The sequence below is a fragment of the Ciconia boyciana genome, chromosome 3 (genome assembly GCF_034638445.1).
Source record: "Ciconia boyciana chromosome 3, ASM3463844v1, whole genome shotgun sequence".
Classification (NCBI taxonomy): Eukaryota; Metazoa; Chordata; class Aves; order Ciconiiformes; family Ciconiidae; genus Ciconia; species Ciconia boyciana.
Window position 1 is genome coordinate 79,870,798 of NC_132936.1, and position 27,896 is coordinate 79,898,693.

General features: G+C 40.7%; 2 protein-coding genes across 4 annotated transcripts in view; one reads left to right on the forward strand and one right to left on the reverse strand.

Annotated features, from left to right (window-relative positions):
* The window catches only part of LOC140649891 (uncharacterized), a 38,145-nt gene extending 20,179 nt beyond the window's left edge, over positions 1-17,966 (forward strand). The window contains 11 exon segments of the mRNA XM_072857727.1: positions 1,373-1,588; positions 3,332-3,478; positions 10,075-10,233; positions 11,072-11,183; positions 11,623-11,729; positions 11,996-12,145; positions 13,000-13,098; positions 15,596-15,736; positions 16,430-16,514; positions 16,880-17,000; positions 17,777-17,966. Of these exon segments, the coding sequence (XP_072713828.1) occupies positions 1,373-1,588; positions 3,332-3,478; positions 10,075-10,233; positions 11,072-11,183; positions 11,623-11,729; positions 11,996-12,145; positions 13,000-13,098; positions 15,596-15,736; positions 16,430-16,514; positions 16,880-17,000; positions 17,777-17,966 (1,527 nt within the window).
* A 3,500-nt stretch (positions 17,967-21,466) lies between these two features.
* Positions 21,467-27,594, reverse strand: TTLL2 (tubulin tyrosine ligase like 2). Of its 3 annotated transcripts, XM_072857970.1 has the most exons (5): positions 27,457-27,594; positions 26,681-26,891; positions 26,033-26,296; positions 25,691-25,875; positions 21,467-23,234 (listed from the first exon to the last, which is right to left on the reverse strand). In XM_072857970.1, the coding sequence occupies exon 5, from the start codon at positions 23,224-23,226 to the stop codon at positions 21,550-21,552; it is 1,677 nt and encodes a 558-aa protein (XP_072714071.1). In that variant the 5' UTR covers positions 23,227-23,234; positions 25,691-25,875; positions 26,033-26,296; positions 26,681-26,891; positions 27,457-27,594; the 3' UTR covers positions 21,467-21,549. The 3 variants fall into 3 exon arrangements, with proteins under 3 accessions (XP_072714071.1, XP_072714070.1, XP_072714072.1); XM_072857969.1 differs by lacking the exon at positions 26,033-26,296; XM_072857971.1 differs by lacking the exons at positions 25,691-25,875; positions 26,033-26,296.
* Positions 27,595-27,896: the final 302 nt, after the last annotated feature.

Genomic DNA, 27,896 nt, shown 5'->3' on the forward strand with positions numbered 1-27,896 from the left:
ACCAAACTGATATATTTGACAGCAAACTGACAATTTCAATTATTTTCTTGACCAGAAAAGTTTCAGAACAAATGAAACTGGCAAGATAGTACTTTGTTCAAACTTTCTATACTTTCTTTAATTTTCATTTGTACATTTTTGAAATACATGTTTTTGTACCATACACATAGTGAATGTTTTCTCTGCTCATGTTCCATATTTCTCTAGAGGTAACATTTAAAACAGGAAATGATTAACTGTTTCATTTAGGTTACTTTAGTATTTTGGATAAAAATATTTTTAATATCTTCTCTGCACAATATTTTGAAACATCAGCTTTATTTCCACCTGGGATTTAAAAAAAAATTGTTACAATTTCTGCCAGGGAATAATTGTGCTTCCTGACTAGGTCTTGCCCTAGAGATGAAGTTTGATAGAATTGTTTTAATCTTTTCTTCCCACCTGATAAGATAATGAGTGCAGATTCAAAAAGTTAGTTTTCCACAAAACAATTACAAAACACTTTCTGAGATGCTTATCTGTGTGATTCCCAAGTTCAGAAGTCCGCTTCTTCTTGAAAATGGCCAATAGATGTGCCAAATTCTGACCAAGCAGCTCACAGCAAAGAAAGGATGTTGATGACACAAGTGGGCAGATACAGAAGTGAAGGGAAAGTAGGAAAGGGTTGCACATGACAATTGGTTGACTACAGAGCAAACTGCATATTTCTAGCTTAACTCCACCAACATTGCATTTGCAGTATCCAGCATGAGTGCTTTGAAGGAAGAGGACTCAGTGTTGGCATCAGCATGGGTGAGGGAAGGAGAATGGAGAAGGGAAAAATAATGGAGATGCATGTATATGGAAAAGTCCTCTCCAAAATGCACCAAGTTTCACTACTTTCATTCTCCTGAACTCAGTTGAAAACTATGTCTTTGCGATCCCCTGCTGTTTGTAAGGACCATTTAACTAATCACGTGCCCTTGTCACTATATGAAGATCTGACAAACTGACATTTTTGCCATTAAAATATACCTTGTATCCTTGCCTTTTTTTGAAAACATCCACATTTAATGGTGTTTGCTTGCATGATTAGTTTGCATTTCCTGGTTTTCCTTCACACAGCAAGGACTCCTCTCTGCTCGCTTCGTAATTGGTTTGTTTTAAATATAGGAGTTTGCAGGGTAGTGGGTTTTTTGTTCATTTTTGAGGTTTTTTTTAAGAAATCTTTTCAAATGTGTTATTTTTATATTGCAGACCTTTACATTAAAGACTTTTATACTGTAGACCTTTAAGCAGAACAAAAGACTCCATGCTTCCTTCTGGGTATAGAAGGTGGGCATGCCTAGTCCAGAATAGGCAATGACATGGCACACTTTTTTTCTACTGGTAGATATTAAAACAGCAGATTGTGGGACTGCAGGAGGAGTTCAAGAGAAATGAGTCCTGCTGGCATGCTGCCTACAGCAAGCTGAGAGACCAGGTTGAGATGCTGACCAGGCAGAACATGGAGCTTCGAGACGAGCTCAGAGTTTCAGAACATCAGAGACGGAAAGCAGAAAAAACCCCAGCAGCGGTGAATTTCATGGACAGAAAATCAGAGACCCCGGTACTGGAAGACATTTTCTGTTTAATAGTGTCTGAAAAATTCAGGTGTAGTTTTTCTTTGGAGCTGGCATGTGTGAATACTGTTCCTCCATTCCTGCCATGCTTAGCCTGAAGGGAGGAAAATCACCTCTGTAGTGAGCCATGTTAAAATATACTCTTTCTGTGGTCCTCTTCCACTTAGCCTTAGTTATCCATGAGGTGGGTACCTCTACAAGGTGATTCAGCCAACCTATCTTAGACACTTATATCAGGGCAGATGTCTACCTCCACTAACTAGGGAGAGAGTCTAGATAACTAATTTACATTCAGCACCTAAATCAGACAACTAAAGCCTCCTGAAATTAATTATAGTATTTATGTATATAATGCCATTTACCTTTTTAATAAAACAGCTCTTCAGCCAGATGCAGGCTGGTTTCTGGCAATAGATATAGGGGGACCTTTTATTAAATCTCATTTCAGTTCTTATTTTGTACTGTAAATTTTCTGGGAAGAAAACACTGTCAGCGGCCTGCCTTACAAAGGTACAAGTTGGACTTCTGAATGGGAGTTACACCGGTGTGGAGCAGGAAAGACAATCAGGGTGGAAAATATAGCTGGCTAGTGTAAATGTCTCTGGTGATCTCCTGACATCAAAGAGTTTTAATCATAGGTTAACAGATTCTATTGCCCTTTCTCATTCAGTATCCTATTTGTTTAATATACTTGTAGGGTTACTTGCTACCTTACTATATAACTGAGTAACTTCATTTAAGGGAGTTAAAGGAACAGAGAAGACTGCTGTTACCCACTTCTTACACAGGAGACAGCAAGTCTTGGTGAAATTAAATGGTTCAGACTAGAATTCAAGAGACAGAGGTCTGGTTTGAGTGGGTCATTTAATCTCCCTGTGTATTAAAGGGAGAAAAATATCTGCCTTTAAAGAGGGATCAATTTCATCCTATGTGCGTCAAGGCAACTAGAACAGATAATTATCTTCTAGATGGTGCAGTCTGGTGAGATGAATCTTACTCTTCCACAGAGTGGCTGAACCAGGAGAAAATAAAATTGAGCCATTTACTCCTACGTATTTCCCTAATTTGCAAATCTAATTTCTAGTAACGCATCTTTAAAAGATGTTAGAACCACCAATTAACCTGTCCTTTGCTTTATGGAGTGAAGAAGTTTTTGTCTCTCTTTTTATTTGATTTTAAGGTACTTGTTAATGAGATTTTTCACCTAACACTATTAAGTTCCATTGAAAATGTAATTTCAAGTTACATTTCACTTTAATTTTCCCAAACCTATCTGTTCATATTACTCATCCTTTTATAGATTGTGAAGGTCAGAAAAAAGGATTAGAGTCACTTGCACAGCATGAAAAAATATAAAAATTCCAAATATAAAAGCAAGGATAAGAAAAAGCTAATTGACTTCTGTTGTAGGCCAGATTTCTGTATTATTTCTACTGCTTTGGGACATTTGGTGATGTAGAACTACTGCTCAAGCCACTGAAGATTTTTATTGTGCAAGAGAAATATTAGTATGCTTATATAAAGATGCTAGGATGCCATATACAAAGATTGTTGTGTCTGATACTGGGGAGTTTCAGTCCCTAGCAGAACAAGATGTGGAATTTCATTCATTGTGTTTAAATATCATCATTTTTGTTACAACAGATAACCAGATGGCTTTGAGGGTTGTTTGATTCTACTAGCTATGACTTGAACTTAAAATTATATATTTACAACAAATTTTCCATTAGGTTGCAGAAGCTATTCTGCGAGAGACAGCATCTTCATCCAAACAAGAAGAAAGATCACGGAGAGATAATCACAAGAGCCACAGCATCTCTCATGTGGGGCCAAAGACATCTTTGCAGAAACACTTCTTTAGAGATGTGAATAGCAAAGTATGCATTCCTATTGCCAGTAGTCACTTTTCCACAGTTTCAAATATTTATTTAAGAGAATGTTCTTTGGAATCAAAATTTGTGCAAATGAAAGTCAATGGTCAAAACGTCTTTTTTTTTTTTTTTTTTTTTTTTTAATGAAAGTCATGGTCAAAACATGACCATGTATAAGCATAGTCATGTTTTCTCGTAGTGGGCTTGTGCTGTGATACAGCGTAACTTTGCTTGTAGTTTTTCTTCTGGTTTTGTAGTAGCAGGAGACAAAACTTCTTTTCCTTTTCCAGACCTAACTGAATTGCCTGCTGTTTGCAGATGTGCTCTGAATTCATTGTACCTGCTACTTCACAGATTGGTTTTACAGGGAACCACCATGCCTTGCTTCAGCAAACCATAAATCCAGTATTTTGCCATTTGAGGCCTTACTTGCCAATAAGCACTAGTGGCCTTCTGCCTGATAAAGTCAGAGGGAAAACCACTTAGCTTTTTACAAACTGTGACAAGTTACCTCAGTATGTGACGTGAAATGCTTGTTTCTTACTGGTATCTCTATGACTGGTCCTCCACAGCCAACTTACCACATTTCTTACACATCTCACTGTTTAGAATATATAGATATCTAAATATCTCGTCGTGCTTTTCTTTCTCTTGGCTTTGTTATTTCCTGCTTCTTGTTATGAGCATCTTGATTATTACAAGTCCCCTTTCTTCCTTTTGCTCACATGTAGCTGAAATCTGTGCTTTGTTCAAGTGAACAGTCTCCCTGAAATTCCTTGTACCTACTGGAAACTAATCTCCTGACTCCATTGGCTAAAGCAAAACTTAGCTCAGATTAGCCAACACACTGCTCTCTCTGCCTGTTTAGGGACTAAAATCAAATGTAAAACATGTCAGATGAGAAAGGATTATCTTTCTCATATTCCACTCTAGTGATAATGACAGTCTGTGGCTTGAAAGTCACTAGACAGTGGCTTTAGTGAATCATGCATGGTGCCAGATATGAAAAGAGATAATGATAAGAATGACTCTAAACTTTAGTTATGCTTAAACTTATGCTTAAAAGAGCACTAAACTTATGCTTAAAAGAGCAGAATCAGTCATGTGTGAAATAGTAGCTTCAAAGGGGATGCAGACATTATGTGCCTGCCTTCAAGACTGGCTATATTTCTAAGCAATATGTGTTGTTTATAAGTCAGAAGGTGGAGGGTTTAGCTGCAGGAAATGGTTTTATTGGTTCTATACTGATGTCGGATCTCCCCAGTCCCTTCTACAGCTGGGATCTCTCCATTCCTTTGTGCTGTGGTGGACAGAATTACAAGCCAGACAAGTAATGTGGGATATACTATCTGCAGTTAAAGTGGCCAGTAAAGTCAAAAAGCTATTTTTGGTAGCTTACCCTGGAAATTTTCAAGGTATGAAAGAGTTTGTTTCATCTGGACATCTCAAGCACTCTTGTGAAATGAGGAAAAACCAGAAACATTTATTCTACCTAAAGACTCCCTAAGACCCATTGAGTTCATTTTCCTCCTGTGGCACACAGCCATGTGCAAAAAAAATTGTGGCTTCAGCAACAGTTCTGAGAAGGGGGAAGTTGAGGACAGCAGACTTTTGGGCTCGCTGTTATCTGAGCTTTCACCATCCAGCCAGCATTGGATCCAATCCAACTGGAATCCAGTACAAGCATGAGCTAGACTGGTGGGCATAACGCCCAGACGTCCTGAGTGAACTCTGAAATGTTTGACAGAGACACAAGTTCTTTATCTGATATGATGGCAGAAGAAGGCCTTGCAGTGAACAGAGTGGCTGCCGATTATTTGAATCTAGAATTGAATGCTCAGGTAAATGGAACATTAAACAAAAGCCCAAAATCTGTCGTAGCGATAGATCTGAACATGGTGACTCACTTGCGTTTCCTTTGTATTTGAGCTCTCTTGCTAGCACATGGATGCTTTCACTCAAAGATTCTGTGAATCTGGGCAATTCTAAATTTTGGATACAGATAAAACAAACTCTCATGCTGTTTCTGTCCAGAATTGAGAAACTGTGCATGGGAACACATCAAAGTGAATGGGATAACCTTGAGTAACAGAAGTAGAGATGTGTGCCACTGGGACATGTGTATACCTGGATAAGGTATTTAACCTAAAGCTAGCTAGGACTGGTGAGTTTCATCAGCTGCAATCAAGAAGGCAAAACAACACTTAACATCTGACAAAGCTAATAGAATTTGAGGATATGTACAAAAACAATTAGGGAGCAAGTCTGAATAATGATCAGTACAGGTTAAAGACACAGATTTTTCAAAGATGTGATTTTATGAAAAAAAATCCCATATCCGAGAGATGTTCTACATCTCTGAAAGACATATTCTGGTTGCTATAATACTTTTATTAATGATGATTTCTGTTTGTACTGTAGCATGACCTAGTTGGTGAGGAAGTGGTCACAAGATATGATTTAGTGAGATAAGATAAATGTCCATTTTAACTGCATATCATTAGTGATTCTTTCAGAATATGGCTTGAAAGATGTACAGGTTGGCTAAAATGGTTAATATTTATTAATTATTAATATTTATTAATATGAATTCTGAATGCATCACATTATACATTTGGCAGGAACAAGTTGCCAGTTTCCTGCCACACATGCAACTATGGATAGATGTTAGTAATTTCTATGAGAAAAGATACATTCATTTGCATGGGGGGAATTCTACTGAACAGTATACTGATAACATTTCTTAATGTTTTTGTTGGAAAAGTTTAAACCAAGGTCAAATGTTCTTACTTCCAATCTTAATAGATGGATTTTGCTGTCTAATATTTCAAGGGATTTTGATTACCTTTGAGCATGTTATTTCTTTGTCTATGAATGTTCTTCCTGACCATTTACTAACTCTGAAGCAGGAAAGTATGAGTTCTGGGAATATGTAGACAGACTTTTGTAGCATTTGTATTTTCACTGCTTTATCCACAAGTATTTGTTGCTTTTTCTCAGCTTTTTGATCTGTTAGTGGGAATGCAAATTCTACATGACACAAACTGTGATATTTGAAGGTTATAAGAGATACTTACTTACGGGAATTGACAAATGAGAGATTTCCAGAACAATTTGACTTGTATCAGAATGACGAAGAACTGTAGGTATTAACATCAAGGAGGAAAAAACTAACTATTAAATTTAAAGGATCATTGTTGAACATGAGGATCAAGGACAACATCATATTTTTAAAGTTTCTCTGGTCTAGGTGGGCCCTGAGTAACAACACCTCCTCCTGCTCTCCACTGCCTGCCTGATAGGAGAGATCTGTAGGACTGGAGGAACCTCGAGAAGTCACCTGGTCCCTCCTTTTGCCAAGAGCAGGATCAGTGTCACTGACACTTATTTAATCTGTGCTTTGCAAGCTTCCATGAGAAAGATCCAAAATGAGCTGGCATTTTCTGCTGCTTACCTGTTCTTTTAGTTATGAAGTTTTACTTCATAACTAAACTCCATCTCTTTTGTTGTCACCAGCTAATCAGCTGATTAATTTTTATTCTGTTTTCAGTGGAGATGGGAAACAATTGATCTACCTTGTGCATGTTGGGAGGCTGTTTCTTCCTCCAACCCTGCAACCCCTTTGTATCAAGGGTCTGCATTTACTAGCAATCCACATGTTTCCAATGAAGAAAAGTAAAAAGATTTATTGAGATAATTTGATTACTTTGTTTATGAAAGTGATGGAATTGAGAGAATCTTTATCAAGAACCTCATCGTGTATGATTAACCCAAATACTGAGTACTTGGGTCTCTTAAAAAGTGTAGAGCAAAATTGCAGTGGTTGCCTGGGTTACAGTGATTGCTATGATTTATGAAACAATCTCTTAGAATGACATCCATCTGTATGAAAACAGAGACCACACGTAATTCACTAAGCCTGTCTTGATCCCTCTGACATTATTGCTTTAAAAATAGGTATGTTATCCTATAATTTTAAAATGTGTAATCTATGTGATGCATAAAAAATGAAATCAGCAGCTTTTACAATGGTATATGTAGCAAGCTGGAGTACCTTTACTAACAGTGTTCTGCATGGAGGCTCTCTCAACTGAATTGATTGTTCTTTAGATATATAATGAACGAACCTCACCATGTTCATGGAAACACCTCTTCTTTCTCTCTGGCTTCATCTTGTTCCTTCACTTTTGCAGTCCAATACATCCTATTTCATGACTTAGTTAGTTCTTTAACTTAAAAAGAATGAGCATGTGCCTCTTCTCATCATAATTTTAAGGCCTATACAGGTCTCTGTCCCTTGGCTAAGGCACCACCCATTGCATTGCATCAATAAATGTTGACTTCTGAATATCCTTGTCTAAGGTGGCTTTCAGATAGCTCATGAGGCCTCCTTTTCTAAAATAGGCTTTCTAGGCAGCTCTGTGTTAAAACTCTTGCCATGAAGTATTTTCTATTTACAAGACTTATGTAGGTAGTTCTTTAAAAGCTTTAATTGCAACGTTCTTTCTATAATACATCACAGCAAAAAATCTGCTGCAACATGTTAGTGTCTGGTTGAAGCTCATTAATATTTGAGCTGCTGTGCTCTGTTGGCACTTTCTGATGATGGTGAGCTGGCTCAAAATTAACCAGGCAGAAAAAAGCAGTTCATTTTTGCCTGATTCTTCTCGCTGAGCCAGATCAATCCTCCTCTGTGGTTGCTGGTGCCAGGTAAAGGAGGGGCTGGAAAAATGTGGCTGGGGACAGAGGAAGAGGAGTGGGACTCCAGCAATCTGGGCTGAGATTGGCCTGAGCTGCTGCGAAACTGCACCAATGGCTTTTCAAGTTCTCTTAAATCACTTGGTAGTTTCAGTCTTGAGATATTTAGCAATAATATGATGGCTTAGGAGCTCTTTCCTTCTATCAGTCTACAATTTCTGAGATAATATCTCTCCATCAAAAACAGTTTAAAGGTCTTTAGTACTGTACGACTTGTCTCGAGCTGAAGTCCCAGGCATATTTTGACAGTTTGCCTACTCACTTGTATTTGAAATCATGATTATATTTGGAGAACTCAGGCATATTCACAAAATCTGCCTCCAGAAAACATCTCCAAATTTAAAATAGAAATCATATTCCTTTAACAATGAATTCTGTTAATTTTTGTACCTTTTAGCGTCCTTGTCTGAAAGAGCTAATCAGTTGCCCACCTCCTGCTCAGAACTGTTTTATGCTTGGAGGAAAAGATTTAGCCTTTTAAAATTCTATAGCTTTCTGGTGTTGCAATAGGAATTCTTTCTTGGCCCCTTCCTTGTAAGCACATCCATTAAATTATAATGTAATTTCTTAATATAAATAAGAGATTACTATCCACAACAACAACAGATCCCCTAAATTTCATTGATCAAATGGAGAGAATTTTACAGCTGTCAAAAAATGGCCATAGTGACTGTTATCAGAGAAGGAGTTGTGCAGTCTTCCCATGTCTGTGCTTTGCTAATCCCATGTCCCTTGAGCAATAGCTCATGGACTTGGGCAAATGAAGCTGATGGCAAACATATTCTTTCCATGGACTGCTTACACTCACGTTCCCAAGCAGCCACTCTCCAGTGTGCAAAACATTTCAAAATCAGAGTACCTGGTACCATTTCCATGGGGTTTTTGAACGTTTCTTTGTTTCTGACCATCACGTGCTCACTCTTAGTCATTCACCAGATCAATGCATTAGACATTCTTCTGCTATCGGTTCTGACAGACACAGACATCGTCCTTTGCCATTTCTGTAATGACTTCAGCAATGCGGGCAGTGAAGCTATGCCTTTGTCTCATACTGCCAGGCATTTTTACGTTAGGTTCAGTACCTTCAAAGTTTTGACTAGGCAAGAGTGCAACCTCAGTTTTCCTGTCATACTAATGTAATGTTTTCTTTGCAGCTGCCAACCCCTGGCAGTCATTGTGTAAATCCCATATATCTCATGGTGGTCATGCAAGAATATTGTATATTTCCTCTGTGCTCTGATCTAAGGTCTCCAAGAAAAATTGGGGAAGTGCTTTTGAGCAACTGTGATCTTTCCAGTCTCAATATCTGCTATAGTTTGTCTGAAATCGTTCATATCTCATTACCCTTCTGTGGCTCACATCTGTCTTAGGGTCCTACAAGGCTTGTGTCAGCCTTGACTGATAGAGAGGTATGAGGGCAAAATGTAAAAAGGGTGGACATCTGGCAAGTAAAAATGAACTGTCATGCACTATATTTTACTGGGGTCAGCTCAGTTGTGGTACCCCATCCCCAGGCAGGGATATCTTTCCTGTTGTTGGCAGGGTGCTTGGTCTGAGGGATGAGAGCCTGAGAGCAGCTGTTGGCCTTGCACTATTCCCCTACAATTGCCCTTGACTTGTGTCATTGTCCAAGTAGAGAGAAATGTGGGAAGCAGAATAAGACCCCAAATAGAGAATTATGTATAAAATGTGTGTTTGTGTGTGTGTGTGTATGCCCACATACAAAAATAAATATGTTCCTAAAAGTTTTAAACGCTTAATGATGTACCTGTTGTAGAAGAATTTTTTAATGCTATTTGAAGATGTTTATTTCAACTTAATACAAATGTATTCAAACGTTTTAGGCAATAAAAAACTCTGTGAACAGGGCTGATCCTTTGAGATTGGTGACAAAGGAACATCAAGAAAAGAAACTATCCAACTGCTCCCTTGGCAGAAGCACAACACCGACTGGCAGGAGAACACCTCACCAGGGAAGACTGACACCTTTTGAACCAGAAAAAGTAAGCCAGTAGCAAGGTCTATTTAGACTGCCTTTATTTTCTTTTTACAGTATTGTTCAGAAGCTGGATTGGGATCATGACCCCCTCATAGCTGCTGCATGGTCTTCTTTCCCTGGTACTGCAGGGTTTTTGCCAGAAATTATCTTAGAGACTGTTCATACATTGAGCTATTCCGGCACCTGCAGGCCAGAGCATGGGTGAATGCTTTGAAACCTGCCCTGCCCTGTCCTCAGAAAAAGTTCAGAGGTGATCACATGCACCAAGCATCAGGGCATCGCATAGGCCAGTGGCTCCTGGGTGCCAGGGGCTCCTGGGCACCAGGGGCTGGGAGCATTGGGGGCTCCCCAGGGGTCGGGCAGGGCAGGGCCCATCCCACTGCCCCAGCCAGGGGGAAGGGCAGGCTGGGGACGGGAGTCAGGGTCAGGCCAGCATCCCAGTCGTCAAAGCCCACAGTGATGAGGCAGGTCTGGGGTTATACCAGGAAGTCAGCCCATGGGTCAGGGCTGGGGTTTGGATCAATGAGGTGCACGGCCAGGCACAGGTATGGCTGCGATGCAAACCAACAAGGACCAAGTGCGAGAGCCTCAGCTGAAATGCAACTCTCAAGAAAAGGAGAGGGAGGGCCCTGCCTCAGGCTTCTTCCAGCTCTTTCACCCACATCTCTTGCTTCACAACAGTCTGAACAAAGATTAGGCACCTGCACCATATCGGCGAGCTGGTCGTGCACACAGGCAGCTAAACTCCTAGGGAGGGGAAGTGGACTCCGGCCATGTCACTGATAGCTCCCATGTTACAGTGAAGCATGACTGTAAGTCAGGGCCTCTCCATTTCTCTTCAGGTTGTACATCAATCCTCTCCTACTGGGAGAAGAACAGATGATAGGAAATCACCTGGAGCTGCGTCACATTTGAGTGATTATAAGGAGCCTAACTCATCTTCCTATGTAAAAGGTAAGATTTGTGGGAACTTTCTGCCTGCTTAGGTGGTCTGCAAATGACTTGGAGACACGGATCCCCAGCTCTTGGCTCACAGGCAATATGTTGTCACTAAAACTCTCCTATGATTCTTCGAAGAATTATAAAATCTATATTTGACAAGAGAGGGAGAACAAATTGTGCTGTTGCCTGCAATTTACTCATTGAGTTTGTTGTCCTGGAAGCCCAGAAGGTGAAGAACGGATGTGGTCTGCACTTCTCTTTGGTCCAGGACAAAGCACCTTCAAAAGGATGGGCAACCTGTTAGCAAACATTAACAATATAAGAAGCAATGTGTTACAAGAATCTGAGAGCTAGCATCTTTAAAAAAACTTCTGAGATAGGTATGGAAACATGTGATTCAGCAGTTTTCATATGCTTTCAATGACCCCTTTTACTTTGCTTTTTCTCATAGGCAGGTCTTTGCCCATTTCAGATAGCTCAGAAGACATGCCCCTCTCACATAACCACAGCAACAACACTTGCAGCTTTGCACTCTGCAGTAACAATGAAGAAACAGAGGTATTTCACCATGCAACTCTACAAAATAATTCAGTGAGTCTGTGATCTTTGGTTTCATAATCAGCATGCTAACTCCCATTTAGCTGGGAACAATACTTTCCTGGCTTTATTTTCTTGCCTCTACTTATGATAAGTACAGTCTTTAAAACAATATTGCAATGGCTTACAAATGATATAGTAGATTTCTTTATCAAGATATTCCTGCACAACTGTTGGACATCATGAAAAGATTTGTGTTGCTAGTTAACATTTTAATTTTGGCTCAGGAAGAAGAGACTCTTAATCTTAAAACGACAGAAAAATCACTAAAACCTCAGAATAAAGTGGCTTTTGTGACCACACACAGAAGTGGCATAACTACATATGAGAACAAAGTACCTACAGACAGTTCTGCTTTTCTGGATGCTGAAGCAAAGGTTTGATCAGCTTATGGTTCTGGCTCTTACATGATCAGCAACTGTCTTCTTTCCGTTTGTGAACTGAAATAAAACACACCAAGAAAAAGAAAATCTTACATTCCCATTTCCTATGTTATGCAATGGACAAAGAGCTTTAGGGATGGATCTGGCAACTTCAAGCATTGTGTTTACAGCTTTTTACTGGAGCATATCATTGCCCTGTGGGGAGCGGTATGCCTTGTTCCTTTGGATCCTACAATTCAAAATGCATCACATCTTCAAACTGTAATTAACATTAGTTAGTAACTGTTCTGGATGCTATGTGCCAGATGTCAATTAACTAAAGGCTCCTTTATGCTGCCAGACAGTGCAAAGAGCACTCATTGTAATGGTAAATTGGATGTGTAACATCCTGAATAGCCCTTAGTAACATAGTTAGCATTACCTACAGCTAAGAACCATGTCATTTGTTTTGGAAGAGTGGATCTAGCTAATACAGGTACCTTTCTTTGCAAATCAGTAACCCAATATTCAGAGATAGTTCTGTTCTTTGTTCTTGTGTTTATTCTCTCAATTTCCTATAGTGTAGTTTCACCAGAATGCACTCTTGTCCCCTCATTTTTGGACTTTCTCTATGCTATCTTTTGCTTTGCAAACTGAAGTTAATTGGAGTTAATGATGTGCAACATTTCTAGTTATGACTAAAAGATCAAAATTCATTACAAATGCAAGGCAATACCAGAAAGAAGGGCAGATTTCCTCTGTGTGTGTGAAAGTAAATCTGTTTTTTGCACAGTCGATTTCAATTAATGAAAACATGTTAAAAATATTTCTGTTTATATAACACTGACTGTGATGTTTTCATAATATAGCCTCCAAAATCAATATTATCTAGAAGATCAGTGTTACATCAAGAAAGAAGAAAAAGTGAGGAAGAGGTGCAGGAAAAAATAGAGTATCGTGATGGAAAGGTGAGATAAAACAGGATGCAAAAATACTTGAAGAGATCACTAGTAGGATGGCAGTATAGATGGGAATCACTGCTTCAAGTAGCCAGAGACAATTATGCCTCCAATTAAGTGTCTGTTCCTTAAAGGAAAGCTGAAGTGTAAAGTTCACACCATGAATGGTAGGAAATATGTATAGCTGATGGGCTGGAAATCAAGTAACCAAATTATTTTCTTATCTCCCACATGGATTTGCTCTATGAGTTTCACCAAGTCCTTTTTGTTTCAGCTACCTCATTTGTGGGCTGGGAGGAATGACATGCTTACCATTAAAATGAAAATGTGCTAGTGGGGTAGTGATGATGTTTTGTAGTGCAAGATTAAAGGCCATTCTTTTCTTTCCTTGGAAGTGAATTTAATGGCAGTGAGCTGTGCCAGCTGGACACCACTTGTGGGAGAACTCTTTCATTATATGCAGCTGGCTACATCTGGAGTAGCATTAGCGGAGCTGTGCTTGATGCTGCCTGTCCAGTTTGCTCAAGCCACCTGTCAGAATCCCCAGCGATTCCCCAGTTGCATCTCGAGATTGCTTCTAGCTGCCCTTGTCCTGAGGCCCACAGCTCAGTGTGGCAGCTGGTTTTGCCCCTTTTCTGGAAATCCCTGTCTTTCAGGAGGGGATGAGCAGGCAATTCTTGCTGGCTTCCCTTTGTGCCCCTGCACTCCTTGCCACCAAACTGGATAATTCGTTCCTGAGTGGCCATGTCACCTTTCCTGCACAGCACCTCAGGAATGATCTTGAAAGGCTGATTCTGTAGATGAGTCTATGCATAGGAAATTTGGTGCATTGCTGTTGGGAAAGATTGTCAGCAAGGTGACTAAGCGGGCTGGTGCTAGTTTCACTGCTGATAGACAAGCACTCTTTCCAACATTGTCGCTGCTCATCTGGGCCAGATCTGAACTCAGTTCCAGATGTCTCTTCAATTACATTACTCCAAGCAGGCTTATTCTGTTAAAACATTCCCTTGATATTGACTGAGGGTAATCTATGCCCAATTACAGTTGTCAATTCTGGGTAAGGTTTTTGACTAGATGAAGTTAAGACCATAATTCAGTTTCTGTGTCTGTTCAGTTTTGGGCTTCTCACCCCACCAATACAGGTGTTGATTAATGATACCTTCCAGTCAGCAGTCACAGAAATGGCTTTTGCACTATTACAGTTGTTCAGGGAATACTGGTTTGAGATGCCAATTCTTTTATAGTTAATACCAAGACGGGCTCTGTGAAAGCTTCTACAGGTCACAATACCCTCTTGTTGAAGTAGAAAACACAATATCTATTATTTTAATCCTCAAAAGAAAAATAATTGTGAAAAAAGTTCACTCTGACATTTTTACAACTGTATTTTATTCATAAAATTGAGTGGTGGGCTGGACTGTCTTGTGCAACTAGAGAGAGGTCAAAATGGGGATTGATGCCTTTAGAAAGAGATATTAACTCTCATTTAAACTATGTGAAACTTGTTGTAGCAATGCCTTTTGTCATAAGTAGGTGTAAGAACATCTTTCCATTACTAACTAGTAATTTTTAAATCAAATAATTTCTAAAAAACTAAAATCTTGCCCTCAGTAATCATTACAATGCCTGTTTGGGGAAATACCGCATTTCTCTTCCCCCAGGCATTCCTTTTTTTTTTTTTTTTTTGGTTGGGAGGTATTCCCTTTTTGTGGAGAGTCTGATAAAATTGGAACCATATGACAGAGCTATAGGGCATCTTCTGGTTGTCTTCTTCCTTGGACTTCACCAAATATATTATGGGATTTGATATATGCTGAACAGAACCAGCAGCCATAGTAATTCCAGGAAAATTGATTAACCAGAGGCTATGCTAGGTATGAAGTCTTCTTTTACCATTGTATTCTTTGTAGAAGAGGACACTGATGACATTATTGCCCCCTGTTGTTAAGAACCTCTCAGCAATTTTGCAGATGTAGCATGCATCCACATTTAATTCTGTAGTACTGAATATCCATACGGGCTTACATTACTTGAAATAAAATGGTGATTAACATATGTCAGCAGTCTGTGTTAATACATCAAGTTCAACCATTTTGGTTCACGCAATCCAGAACCGGGGTCTCTTGAGTGACTTGTGTGGAATGTGGACCACCATATAGGAAATTAGTACAGACAGTAACTCACCAAAGTTTGTCAAGGAAAAACCTGAATGGCTTCCCTATTGCCACATAGCTGTGTGCCTTACCTTGCTTAACAGCAAAACAAAGTGGTGGGGTGGGAACTTGGGCCAACTGCTAGAAGTGAGCTCATTTTGTGAAAAGAAAATTACTTTTGGTCTCTTTTACACACAAATGAGGCAAAAATAATGTACCTGTGCTGCATAGATAGCTTTTGAAATACAAAGGCATAGCATGACTGACTTCAAGCTCCAATTTAATTGGAAGGCAGTGCAATGTTATTCATTTCCTTTAACTTCATTTACATTAGATGATCTATGTGTTTGAAGGTAGAAGAGGTGCTTACTGATGGACGTCGAATCATCACGTTCCGCAATGGTACTAAAAAAGAGATCAGTGCTGATAAAAGGATGACTACGATTAGCTTTTTCAATGGAGATGTAAAGAAGATCATGCCAGATCAGAGAGTGGTGTGTAACATTTTTTTTTCTTTAAGGAAAATTAAATGATTAAGCAATTTTCCAACAAGGTCCTATCATTTATCTTGATCAATTCTGGGAGCAATTGATGAGGGGTGTTGGTTTAACAACCCTGAGTGGTGAGACTGCTTCATCTACAAGGACAAAAGTAGAAAGAGATGAAGGCAACAGTCAAAGGAACAAGTGGGTAGATGGCCAAGCAGATTAAAGGAGACTGAAAGAAGGCAAAGGGCAGGGGCAGCCATCTGAAGCAAGGACTGGTTTTTATACATTTGTAGGGTAGGGGGTTCTTCCCTCTTGGCATCATGTAAATATAAATAGTTAATAATAATGTGAGCTAGAGTGGAAATAAGTGAGGCCTTGGCAGCAGTCGGACTATTTTAAATTAATAGTGCATGGATGGGAGCCAAAGCGAAGAGATGGGAAGATGACTTTCATGTGTGCATTGCTGTCTTGTACGCTAACAGAGATGAAAGTAGCAACATCTAGGCACAGCCATGAGGAGGGGGGTGAATTAGAGGAAGGAATAGAAATGCAAATGTAGCTACTGTTATGGATGGCTGATACAGAAAATGACCTTCAAATGACTTTTTAAAGATGGCTTACTTTTAAGCACATTGTTATGGTTGAATCTGCTTATGCAAATATTGTGAACATGCTGCAAACACTTCACTCTCCTTCCAGATTTATCATTATGCAGATGCACAGACAACCTACACTGCTTATCCAGATGGCCTGGAGGTGCTGCAGTTCCCTAATAATCAGATAGGTATGCAAGAGCTCATAAATGTGAACTACATGTGCAGGAAGGTTTCCATTATGAAAGTGTCATCTGATTCTGACTCCAGCAGACTGGGTTTTTTCTTCTCAATTTGCATTGTCTTTGCATTTGACTTCCAGTATGTTCCATCACTTTACTGCTCAGTTTCCTCCTACAAAGCAAAGATAATAATGGGGTGTAAATGCATCTCTTCTCATTTTGATTATCTGATTATTTGATTCTTTAATTTCTTTAGCAGTACGCTGGATATCATGTCAATCCTCACTACAATGTCCAAAAAAAATCTGATCTAGCTCTGTGTAAAGCAACGTGAAAGAATACTAGATAGACCTTTTACATCTTCTTTTCCACAGAAAAACATTATCCTGATGGCACACAAGAGATTGTGTTCCCAGATCACACAGTGAAATGCCTCTATAGTGACGGATTCAAGGAAACATTTTTCCCAGATGGTACAGTAGTAAAAGTAGAAAAGTAAGTCTTGCGTTAATGACAGGAACCAGGCATTGGGCATAGGTACAATGATACTGACATTTAAAACTGTGGTTGGATTCTGTATGGCTGGGAAGTTTCCACATGAAAGGAGAAAGGATTTGTAAGATAACGAGGATTTTGCTACAATGAGGCACTGAAAATTGTTCACTTCCACCTTGAATGATAGATGACCATTTATCACTGGCAAAGCGACTGTGAAATATTCCTCATTTAGTTCCATGTAACTTTACATGGGCCAAGGTTGCTGGGAGATCACCAGTTGTCTGCATTAACAATGTGAGCACTAAAGGGCTCAGGATGAGGACTCCTGAGCTCTATTCCTAGCTTTTTGGCTCCATTTCTGATCTTGGGCTAGGCATTTCATGTATTACCTCTCTACTCCTCCACATAAAATGAGGAAACATAACAATAGGACTTTCTTACACACACCTTTTCTGGGCTTAGGGAGGAGCCTGTTGTAAAATAGATTTCCTGCTTGCAAAATGCCTTGACATCCCTGCAAGAAGTAGTGTAGAAAGCAGATCCCACCATCCATTAGATATTATACTATATACTGAAGTACCTTTGTATTGAAATCTTATTGTGAGATCAGATCTCTAATGCCATCCCATGTAAATTCTGAGGTGAATTATAACCTGAGAACATTGTCACGACATTATTTTCCACCTTCATTGTGTCACATTAGACAGCTCAGTGAGAAAGGTCAATAACAGGTAGTGCCTTCTCAACACTTCATTCATTGCTATTTCTTTCAGGAATGGAGATAAAATAGTGGTATTCAGTAATGGCCAAAAGGAGGTTCACACTGCGCAGTTCAAGAGGCGGGAGTACCCAGATGGCACTGTAAAAACTGTGTACTGCAATGGCAGACAAGAAACTAAGTACTCCACTGGACGAGTTCGAATCAAAGATGAGGAGGGTAATATCATCCTAGACAAGAAGTGATTCCTCCCCTCAAAGGGCTGCACTGTACGTAAGTAGCTCAACCCATTTTCCTGGCACGTCAGAACTGTTAGGAAAATTTAAGCCTTGTGAAGATGAATGGATGGATCTGTAGGGCTGAAATTTACCTTGGTTTGGTGACTGGTGCTCAGTTTAGAATAACCTTACCCGAATGAAATGTCTCTTGAGTGTGACTTGAAGGAAATGCAGTCATGCCCTCTTTCTGTACGTAACACTAAAATAAGTGCCCATAGTACTTCTCATCAAAGTGTCATGATACTGATCACACTTTCCCTTGTTTTTCTGCTAGTTAGTTACAAAAGTGACTACAGTTAAGGAGCATGGCATAAGAACCTCAAATCTACAAAGCTTTTTGAATTTCAGTTCTGTGCTGCCTTGTGCTGACTAAAACAAATCTACGGAATTTTTTTTTTCTCAGTTAACCATCACTAAAAATGTGGAAGTGATTGATGTTTTCAGTTTGGTTGGGTTCTTTGGAGCAGAAGATCCCAGCATGCATCAGGCCTTATCATGAGCTGTACATTAGACCGAAACCTGAGCAGGAGTTCAGTGAACAGGCACACCTCTGGATGCCTCTTCCAGCGTAAATTAGTCAATAATTATATGACCATAATCTAAGAACTCTGCCTCGTGCATTTGAAGACAAAATGTAATGTTTATTCCACCCTGGTCATTATTCTGGATGAAACAGCCCTTTCTTTTTCCTCCAGCAGTCTTTCCTCAGACCTCCTCTGTGTTGCTTTGTTTTTGAATTAACCTCTCCCACTACTGCCTTTATTCTCCACTAGTGGAAAAATATTTCTGGTCAGTGAATCTCTCCAGCTTTAAGGCTCTTTGGATTGCACTTGATACCTAGGGGGATTAATCATTTATCAGATGCTGCTTTCAACTGCCTTCCCCATAGACTGTCTGTCCATCATCTGTCTTGAGTTTTTCCAAAGCACTGAAGCATTTCCCCTGTAGAGCTCAGCTCATTACCTGCCCATTGACTGAGAAGACCAATTTCCTGTAGCAACAAACACACTTTCATAGCATGCTGCTTTAGCCTTTTCTCACACCTAAGTGCAAAATAATTGCAAGATTATGGAATTGCTCTTTCTTCTCTTCAGTTTCTAGTGGGTCAGACTGTCGACAAATCACCATTCAAATCACAGAGATTCTTTGGAAGAAATAGATTGAATAGAGCACGAAACATTGCTAATATTGATCATACACATGCTGCAGTTTATGAATTCAATTATGATGCCCTGAACATCCATGCAGTTTGATGTCAGCTGGTGTGATAGTAAAATTATATTGTTTTTCCTTTACTCCTGTATAACAAAGGAACAATTTATAAACCTGTGCTGTTCACTGCTGAAATATTTAATATATTTGATGTGTTTTGTAAAAGGAAACTCTAATTAAAAGAAATCCAAGAGATCATTCTTTTCCATGTGTTTCACTATGAATTTCAGTTCAGTGCTGCCTTATGCTGACTAAAACAAATCTACGTTGTTTTTTTTCTCAATTAAGCATCACAAAAAAAGTGAATGTGATTAATGTTTTTAGTGTGGCTGGGAAACTAGATGTGATACTAATGTTTTGTAAAGGACCACTGTTTTTATTCCCAGGAATTCCTTTTAACAAAAGGTCCCTGTTCTCCAGTTAATATGCTGACATTCTCTTTGTTTCTATAGTAATACAGAAAACAGGCTTTGTTTGCAGCTTTTAGCCTTAAATCACCGTTTGCCGTTCAATAACCTGTGTATATAATCCCTTCTAATTGTAAATTAAATAAGGAACAATTTTGTTTGCATGCTGCTTGCTCCTTGCTTCATTAAGCACTCTCTACTCTACTTTCAGGAAGCATTCTGATTCTGGAATAATTAGGCCTGCAATCCTGCACAGGTGTAACACATGGGGGATATGCGCAAGTCAGTCTCTAAAACTGTGTGCATGCAGACATGCATGTGTGCAAACACCTTGCTGATGTGTGCATTCACCTTGTTAGCTCCTGCTTACAGGGGGGTTGTAATGGTACCTAAGTATGGGCCTGGTTCTACTTTCTGGGAAATCAACAGCAAAACTTCCATTGGTGAAATCAAAGGGTGAGACTACTATGGATTCCACAATACTTTTGTCAACCAGTGTGTGGCCAACATTTTTACCAAGACACGTTTTTCAAGTACTATTTTACAGTGTAATAGCAAAGGGATTATTGAAATAAGGGGCACAAATTTGTTTGGAAAAGGAGGAGACAGAAAAACACCTACATAAATGACAAGCTCTGTCAGGTATGTTGTAACTGGGAGTCCTTCACAGACCAGTTATGACAGATGCCACATTATTTTTCTCAGGCTGATTCTCACACCCTATCTCCTCTACCTTCCACTTGCATTAGCTAACGAGAAGCAGTAATGGCTCTATCAGCTATAGTTCATTGTTGCAGGAACACAAATAATCCAATTTAACTGTGACTGCATATGTACTTAAACTGTAGCAATACACATACCCACTTTACTATGGTTTTTGTCCTAGATGGTTTATAGTGAACAAAATTTTATGAATCCTTCAGGGAGATGGAACACAGTCGGGAAACTCCACTTCTCATCTTTCCACAGGTTTTCTGGCATTAGCGGAAGCAGGCTACAGCCAGTATTTGGCCTCAATTTTGATTCAAATTTAGAATACACTGTGACTTGTGAACAGAGTTACTTTCATTCAAACAGCTGGGGGCAGCAAAGATGTAGAAGGGAAGTGTAGTATTTTGACCATCATCTCAAATGCTTCAGTTCAGTGTCAGTATTTTTCCACGCACAGCTAATCACCAAAGTTTTATCGCAAGCGAAACAAAGCTGCCTACCCACTGTACCCATCAGGTGGCTAACACAGAGTCTGCGAGACAGAGGTTTGATCCAGTCTTCTGAACATGATATTTGCAGTTTATATGCTGCCCTCTGTCACCTTGGGAAGCCTAATTATTTCTTTATTAAGAGTTTATCTGAAACAAAACACTGGAGCAGTATATAGATTTTTTAAAAATTACCTTCCATAAGAATTTCTACAGAATCCTACTGGTCATAAAATGAAAGTTACTTCATACTGTTGTTTCATACAATGCAAAATTAATTTCTGGAAATGAATGTCAGGAAGCTCACTGGTTTCTTCAAAAATATATTAGTTTTGTGTCATTCATATTACCTGTACCTTTGTAAACTGAGTGCGTGCTGAATGCTCCCCAGTGTAAAGTGACCAGTTTTTCAAGTCATAAAGCCCCCTTAGTTAGGAAAAGAAGCAAAGATTGCTGAGAAAAATAATAAACAAAGACTGGCATTTCTGAGGATGTTTTGCGAATGCAACTCTCCATTTTTATTCTAGGATTACTTTAATATGGCAAGAATTAATTTAAAAAATTAGTCAGAACTTTAATTTTAAAAAATAATCTCTCATGGTAATTGCTAAATTATAATTTTTAAATTGTGTATTTTTTATCTCTCTTTCTAATACAATTTCAGTGTACATCTACCTCCTTCAAGCTAAAGTTGTGATTTATGATATGTCTGTATAACCTAACATCACGAAGTTACACAGAAGTTAAATAGCCTACCCTTTTCTTTGTGTTCTGCTGTTTTGATGGTAACTGTTTTCTCACTAATTTGTTTATTTCCTTTATGATGCTCTTTACATCTGTCCCATCCCTGGAAGCTTGGAGTGCAGCTTCATTGAAAGGAAAAATGAGGACAAAATCTCCTACCCGGGGGATAGGCCTCTGGTCTTTATCAGATAGGAAATAGGGGCGTGTGGTTAACTCGTAGTTGCAGAAGTCAGGTGTAGGTAACCAGTGGCTGAGTTGGGTCGACTTGTGTGGAGAATGCCCAGCTCCTGGGAGTTGTTTATTTTTAGCTTCAGCTTTTGCTTGGGAGGGTATTTTTGGCATGTTCATCCTTTCCCGCAGCTCGGAAGTCAGTGTTTTTCTTGGATGTGCTCTGGCAGTTTTCTTGGTCAGGGTAGCCACCTTACGAATTGATCTCCTTGTAGCCTGCAGAAGGGGATGTACAGAAGGTTGTACAGAAGAAGCAGAAGTACATTTAGCCACTTGCCGGCAAGTGAGTAAGCCAGGAGCCTCCCAGGTGCCACTCTCACCAGTTGTGCTCCAGGGCACCCGCCTTCTGTCAGTCTTTGTCCCTGCCACTTGGTTTTGCCTTAAAGTGTCAATCTGTTTGTAGTTCAGCAGTTCAACAATATCGTGAAGAAGTTTTCTTTTCACAGTGTCATCAATGGAACAGTCTAAACACAAGGCTGGATTGTAGTTGACTTCTAAAAGCCACGGCTTGAATTTGTCATCAATCAGGATGTCAAAGCCAAAGAGCTCAAAGCAATTGGAAGCCACTGGTAAGGGGGTTACAGCAAGCAGGGTGAGAATCACTATGTTATTGATCTTCTGCCAGAGGAGCGTGTCATCAGCCCCAAATATTCGAAGGTAAGAACGAAATTTGCTGAACGTCCATTTGCAGCCACAGCCAATCCCTTCTTTATATTTTTCATACGAAGCTCCGTATTTGTTGATGCTGGTGTTTGTTAGGTGGGCATAGATGTTGTCCAGAGAACCAAGGTCAAACTTTTCAGTAGCAAACCTCACCAGTCCTTCTTCGTAAGCATAAATGGTGAGGGGGCAAAAACTGGTGACACACACATAGAGGCGCAGATCCAGTTTATACCCTGAAATGAGCAAGGGATTGCTAATGTACTTCTGCACAATGACTGTACAGTCATATACTAAGTCTTTAATGTCTTGGAAAATGAGTATGCCCCTTCCACGGGAAAGATCCACAGGCTTGCAAATCCAGTAGCTAGGTCTTCTGCCTACTGACTGTCTCTCCTTGCTGTATTCTGCTATAAATTTGACATAGTCATTGGGCATGATGAATGCCACTGGACTAAATTCATACAGAGCTGACCCATATGCTCCTTTCATACGTTTCAGATGCCTTGCCAAATAGTCTTTTCTGGTGATCCGGACAGCTTCTGGGTAGTGGTTGAGCCTCTGCCATGGTTTAATGCTGTGGTGGTCTGTCATACGGAAAGGTGAGTTCCGCCAGTACAGGTTCCAGTCTGCATCAGCTTGCTCCTTTTTGTCAAATTCAGTCCAGCCACGTTCCAGTAAAACCTCACGGACTATTGCAGGGACATTCTCATGGAGACGGAACACCAAAGGCCTCAAGATATCTCTTGTATCATAGTCATCTGCCATCATTTCCATCTTACTAGCTGAAAGAAAACAGAATCGCCAGGAAGGAAACAATGAAACTAATGCCAGAGATTGTGCTAGCAGTCATCACCCTCACTGTATTCTTAATGCCTGTCACTCTCAATGTATTCACAAAGCATGGCGCCCCTGTGTGTTTCTATGGTCCATGACTGAGAAGTCAAAGGCTGTGTTTAAGCTGAAAGATATGTAAAAGGACATTGATTCCAGGTAGCTGTTAAGGCAGCACAAAGCATTGATTGCTGCAAAGTTATATGTCTCCACGCTTTATTTACTTTTTCTTTGAGGCAGCTTACTACAGCACTAGTTGTCTCAAAGCTTTTGTAATTCTTGGATACTTAGAATTTTCTTTTTGTTTTTTTTGCAACTGCCTTCAGCCTAATGGCCATAACCTCACCTATTAAGACTTGCTGTGCACTGCTGCATTGCTGAGACATTCTGCTAACATGCTACCCTGCTCTGAGCAAACTCTCTTCATTAAGACTATAAAGTCCGACACTAACCTGATGGTAAACAGTAGGAAAACACATATTGATTCCAATGCTCTTTTCCTCCTTTGACATAAACTGACTTAACTCACTGATAATATTCTGCTATTCCTCCAGTGAGCTCCTCCCCAGTTCCTGAATGGCAGGGCACATTCTTGTCTCATTGCTTTCCTCTCAAGAAAATAATGTTCCATAGAAATGTATGTAGATTCTGAATGAAATACCATTTTCCATTATCTATAGTGGAAGTAGATGATGGTCCCTGTCTATTTTTATGGGTAAGAACACATTTTGAGTTATTTTGGGCATAACAATTCTCATATAAACAGTTCATGAAGTGTGCTCTTCCCTCCCCAGCTAGTTTGAAATATAAAAGACTCAATGTAAAACACTTGTCCTACTGGTGGGTGGCATAGGGGGCAAAAAGTCCTATGAACTTGTAGATTTGAGAGTGTTGCTGTTTCTTTCAGTTTTAATCTCCTGAAACCCTACAGAGCTGCTTCTGCAGGATTAGACTCTGTTTAGAACAGAGAGTGTCTTGGACAAGAGAAGAGTGTTTGTGCTGAGGGACCATTCTGACACAGCATTAACATACCAACCTCCACCTCCTCTCAGAAAGTAGCAAGCAAAAGAAATACAAAGTGGGCAGGACATATGCCAGACAAGACTCCTTCACATCCTATTACCAGAGTGACATCCTTGCTCTTCCTTTTCAGGTTGAGTTTTAGACTCCAGAATGAGTAGCCTATGCCTTCCAAACAACTACAGAAACCAAAGAAACATGTCACACCTGGAAGTACTCAATGCAGTGTGCAGCTGAGTTGGCCAGGAATGCTTTTTCTGTGGAAAAGTTACAATTTGTCGAAATGGAAAGCTTTTTTCCAGAGAACAAAAGTAATCTTTTGCCAGCTTTTTTATTTCATTTGAATTTTCTTGTTTTGAAATTGACAGAATATCTTATTTTCATTTTTTTTTAAGACAATGGTTCAGAAAGACTTTTTTTAAAATGCTAATTTAGTTTTAAAACTAAAAGCCCAAATGTGAAATGAAACACTTCACCATTATCGAAACATAAATTAACATAATTCAAAAGTTTTGCAAGTCACAAAATAGTTTAAGATTCACATTATTTTATTTGAACATGAAAAAGATTTCAAAAATTTTTGCAGGATGAAAAAACATGTTTCTCTCTTCACTCTGACATTTGGTGACTCTCTCATATAATGTACAGTCTTGGCTGTCCAATGCATTCTGCTGCTGCTAACAGGCTCTGAGGCATAACCACAAAGCAGTCACAGAGCTCTTCTACAAGCAGCATTGTGGAGTCTGCAACAGGTGCGTTACAATGCAGAGAGCAAAGCCAGAGAGCCTCAACAGGGGCTTGATGGGAGGAGGGTTTTAGAGAAGGGTCCAGGAGATATTTCAGTGAGGCTGGGAAGCAGGGCAGTGGTGTTAGAAGTATGACTACTTTACGATAAGACTGTAGTGTGTAGGTTAAAAATAGCCCTGGACCATCTTATATCCTGTAGTGAGGTAATCATTGCCTAAGCTTTGGTCCAGGATGTGAGGAATGAGGCTTCTGTCAGAAAGGGACCTTAGGCCTCATTAATGGGCTGAGACTGTGGCCAAAATTTGAATTTCTGTATACGATGACTTTCTATATTCCAAAGTAATATGTAATTCTACATTCCAATAGTAATATGTATGTGAATATATACAGTGATGTTTTACAGTCAGACTTGCAGTACCCATCCATCTCAGGTTTAAGCTAGTGTTGGAAGGGAGCAAGATCTAAACTGCACTGGGATTATTCCTCTGAATCTCCTTAGAGATCAGAGATTCCCTCCCTGTACAGACTGCAGTTGAATTCTCCTTAGTGAGTGCTTTCCTTGGGTGAGGGGTTTATAGGGAACAGGAGAGAAACATGGTAAGTAGGTACTGAAGTGCAGTCATGATGTAATAGGACTTACATAAAATACCACGAAGGGGAAAGTAGTCGTGCTGTAGCTCTTGCAATGAGTGCTTCTTTTCAGACCCCAGGAAGTTGGGGGCTTGCTGCTGAGCTTGCACACAAACCTAACGTGGTGCTCCCAGGAAGTGTTTATCTTTGCTTCCACTTTCTTTCCTCTCTTTCCTGTCTGCTTGTTAAACAGCACTGTGTCACATGACAAAATGAAAAACAAAACAAAACAATAGAAAACTAAACAAGTTTTATAGTAGCTGGTTCAAATCCTTGGGCAAAGATTAATAAATCAGGAAAAAATGATGTAATTGAAAATAGCCATGCTAAGCATTTGGATGAGTCAACTTACAGACTGGAGTTAGCTTTGTCTTTTCTGCACTACTCAACATTGCTACCAGCAGTGTTTCAGTGAAAGGCACTGTTGTAGGTGAATCCAGTGCGTGGTAAACTGTGCCATCACAGTCTCTTCTAGGTAATCATAAATTAAGCTGCTACCAATGTCTGAACAATGAAGCCTTCCTTGGTAGTTTGTTCATGTCAGCTTGTATTAATGGAACATCTTTCATACCTCTGGTGTTCAGGGAGTAGTTTTCAGGAAATTGGCTCACCAAGCCTACATATAACAAATGTCAGCTTCAAATTATGTGGTAATTAAGTGTAAAGAAAATAAAACATTTTAACTAACAAAGAACACCTACCTACCTGCTTTTAAGGAAGTCATATCATATAAGCAGAAGCTCTTGAAGTATAACTACGAAACAGTAACTCTAGGATAAGGCATTGGTCTAAATGAATGAACACAAATTTCACTCACTTTACTCTGTATAAACGTGTGCCCAGATGAATGCCCATCTCTTCATTAGCTTGCATTCCAGGGGGCTCTGTGTTCAGCCCATTCCTTAATAACTTGTAAACCCACTCGCATGTTTGCAGACATTCTTCCACAATGCAAAAAATGCTACAGCTGTCTCTGACCATGCTCAAGTTTAACACCTACCTATTGCTGTTGCCAGCTGGCACCCAGAAGCGGAAACGTTCCCCCTGCGGACAGCAGGATGCCGTTGTCTGTGACTTCATGGCTCCAGGGCCGCGCAGTTGCATCGACACCGCGGCGGCAGACCCCAGGGAAGCGCTCACATGAGCTTGGGCTTCGCACCGGCCATGGCTGCTTCCAGCAGTTCACACGTTCCAGTTGCTCAGTTTTACACCTATGGGAGGAAATACACTCCTTAACGGTTAGGCATTAAAAGTGTTTGTTTGCTGAGTTAATGAGGAGTGTCTCTGTGTCATTAAACTCAGCAGACTGACTTGGCCGTATCTCCTACCAAGTCTTTAATTCCTCAGGGTGACAGATCATAACGTGCGTCTGGAAGCTGCCTGCCTTGGGATTTAATTTCAGAAATAACCATTTTAATTATTTCTTGAGGTGATGGTTTCTGTCTGGTACACCACCCAGGTTCACCCCGTCAGTCCCAGGCTACCCTGCCTCCTCCCGCGACTCTTGCAGGCGCCCGGCGCTGGGCCGCCCTCAGGGCGCAGGGACGCTCGCCGCGGCGGCATCTCCGTACCACGCCGTCCGGCGCTCTGACGGCACGGTCTGTCAGCCGTGAGATACCGCTACCAGCGGCAAACAAACGTCCCTGAAGGCCCAGGAGCGAGGCCGAACTGGTGCACATCGCGCTCCTATTAGCAAAAGTATTAGTGCTGAAAGCCGCGGCCGCCGGTTATGTTGGGGTGGGGGCCCGCCTGAGCCCCCCCGGCCGCATATTGTACCTGGGCCCGGCGGGGCCCGCCGCGGGCCTGCCCTGCTCTCCGCCCGGACCGCTGCATGCGCCGCCGCCTGCTCCGGCCCACCGCCGGCCGGAGAAGCCAGCTGGGGCGGGCGGGCGGGCGCGGGGAGCGGCGGGGCCTGCCGGGGGAGACGCCTAGGAAAGCAGCGGCGGGCGGCCGCGGGCCGTTGCTTGGCGATGGTAAAGGCCGGGGGCGGCCCCGTTCCGCGCCCCGCCTCAGGCCGGGGCCGGCAAGGCAGGCGGAGGGTCTCGGCAGAGTTCAGCCCAGCTGCCCCGGCTCTTCCCTTGGAGGGGCTGTGGCTGCTTGTTGTTTTAACCGCCCACAGCCTTTTTACCCGAGCCGGCCAGGGAAGACGCACAGGCAGGGCGCCCAGAAGGGAGAAAACCCGTCACCGGCAGCTCCCCCTTCTCCTGCCTCGCCCC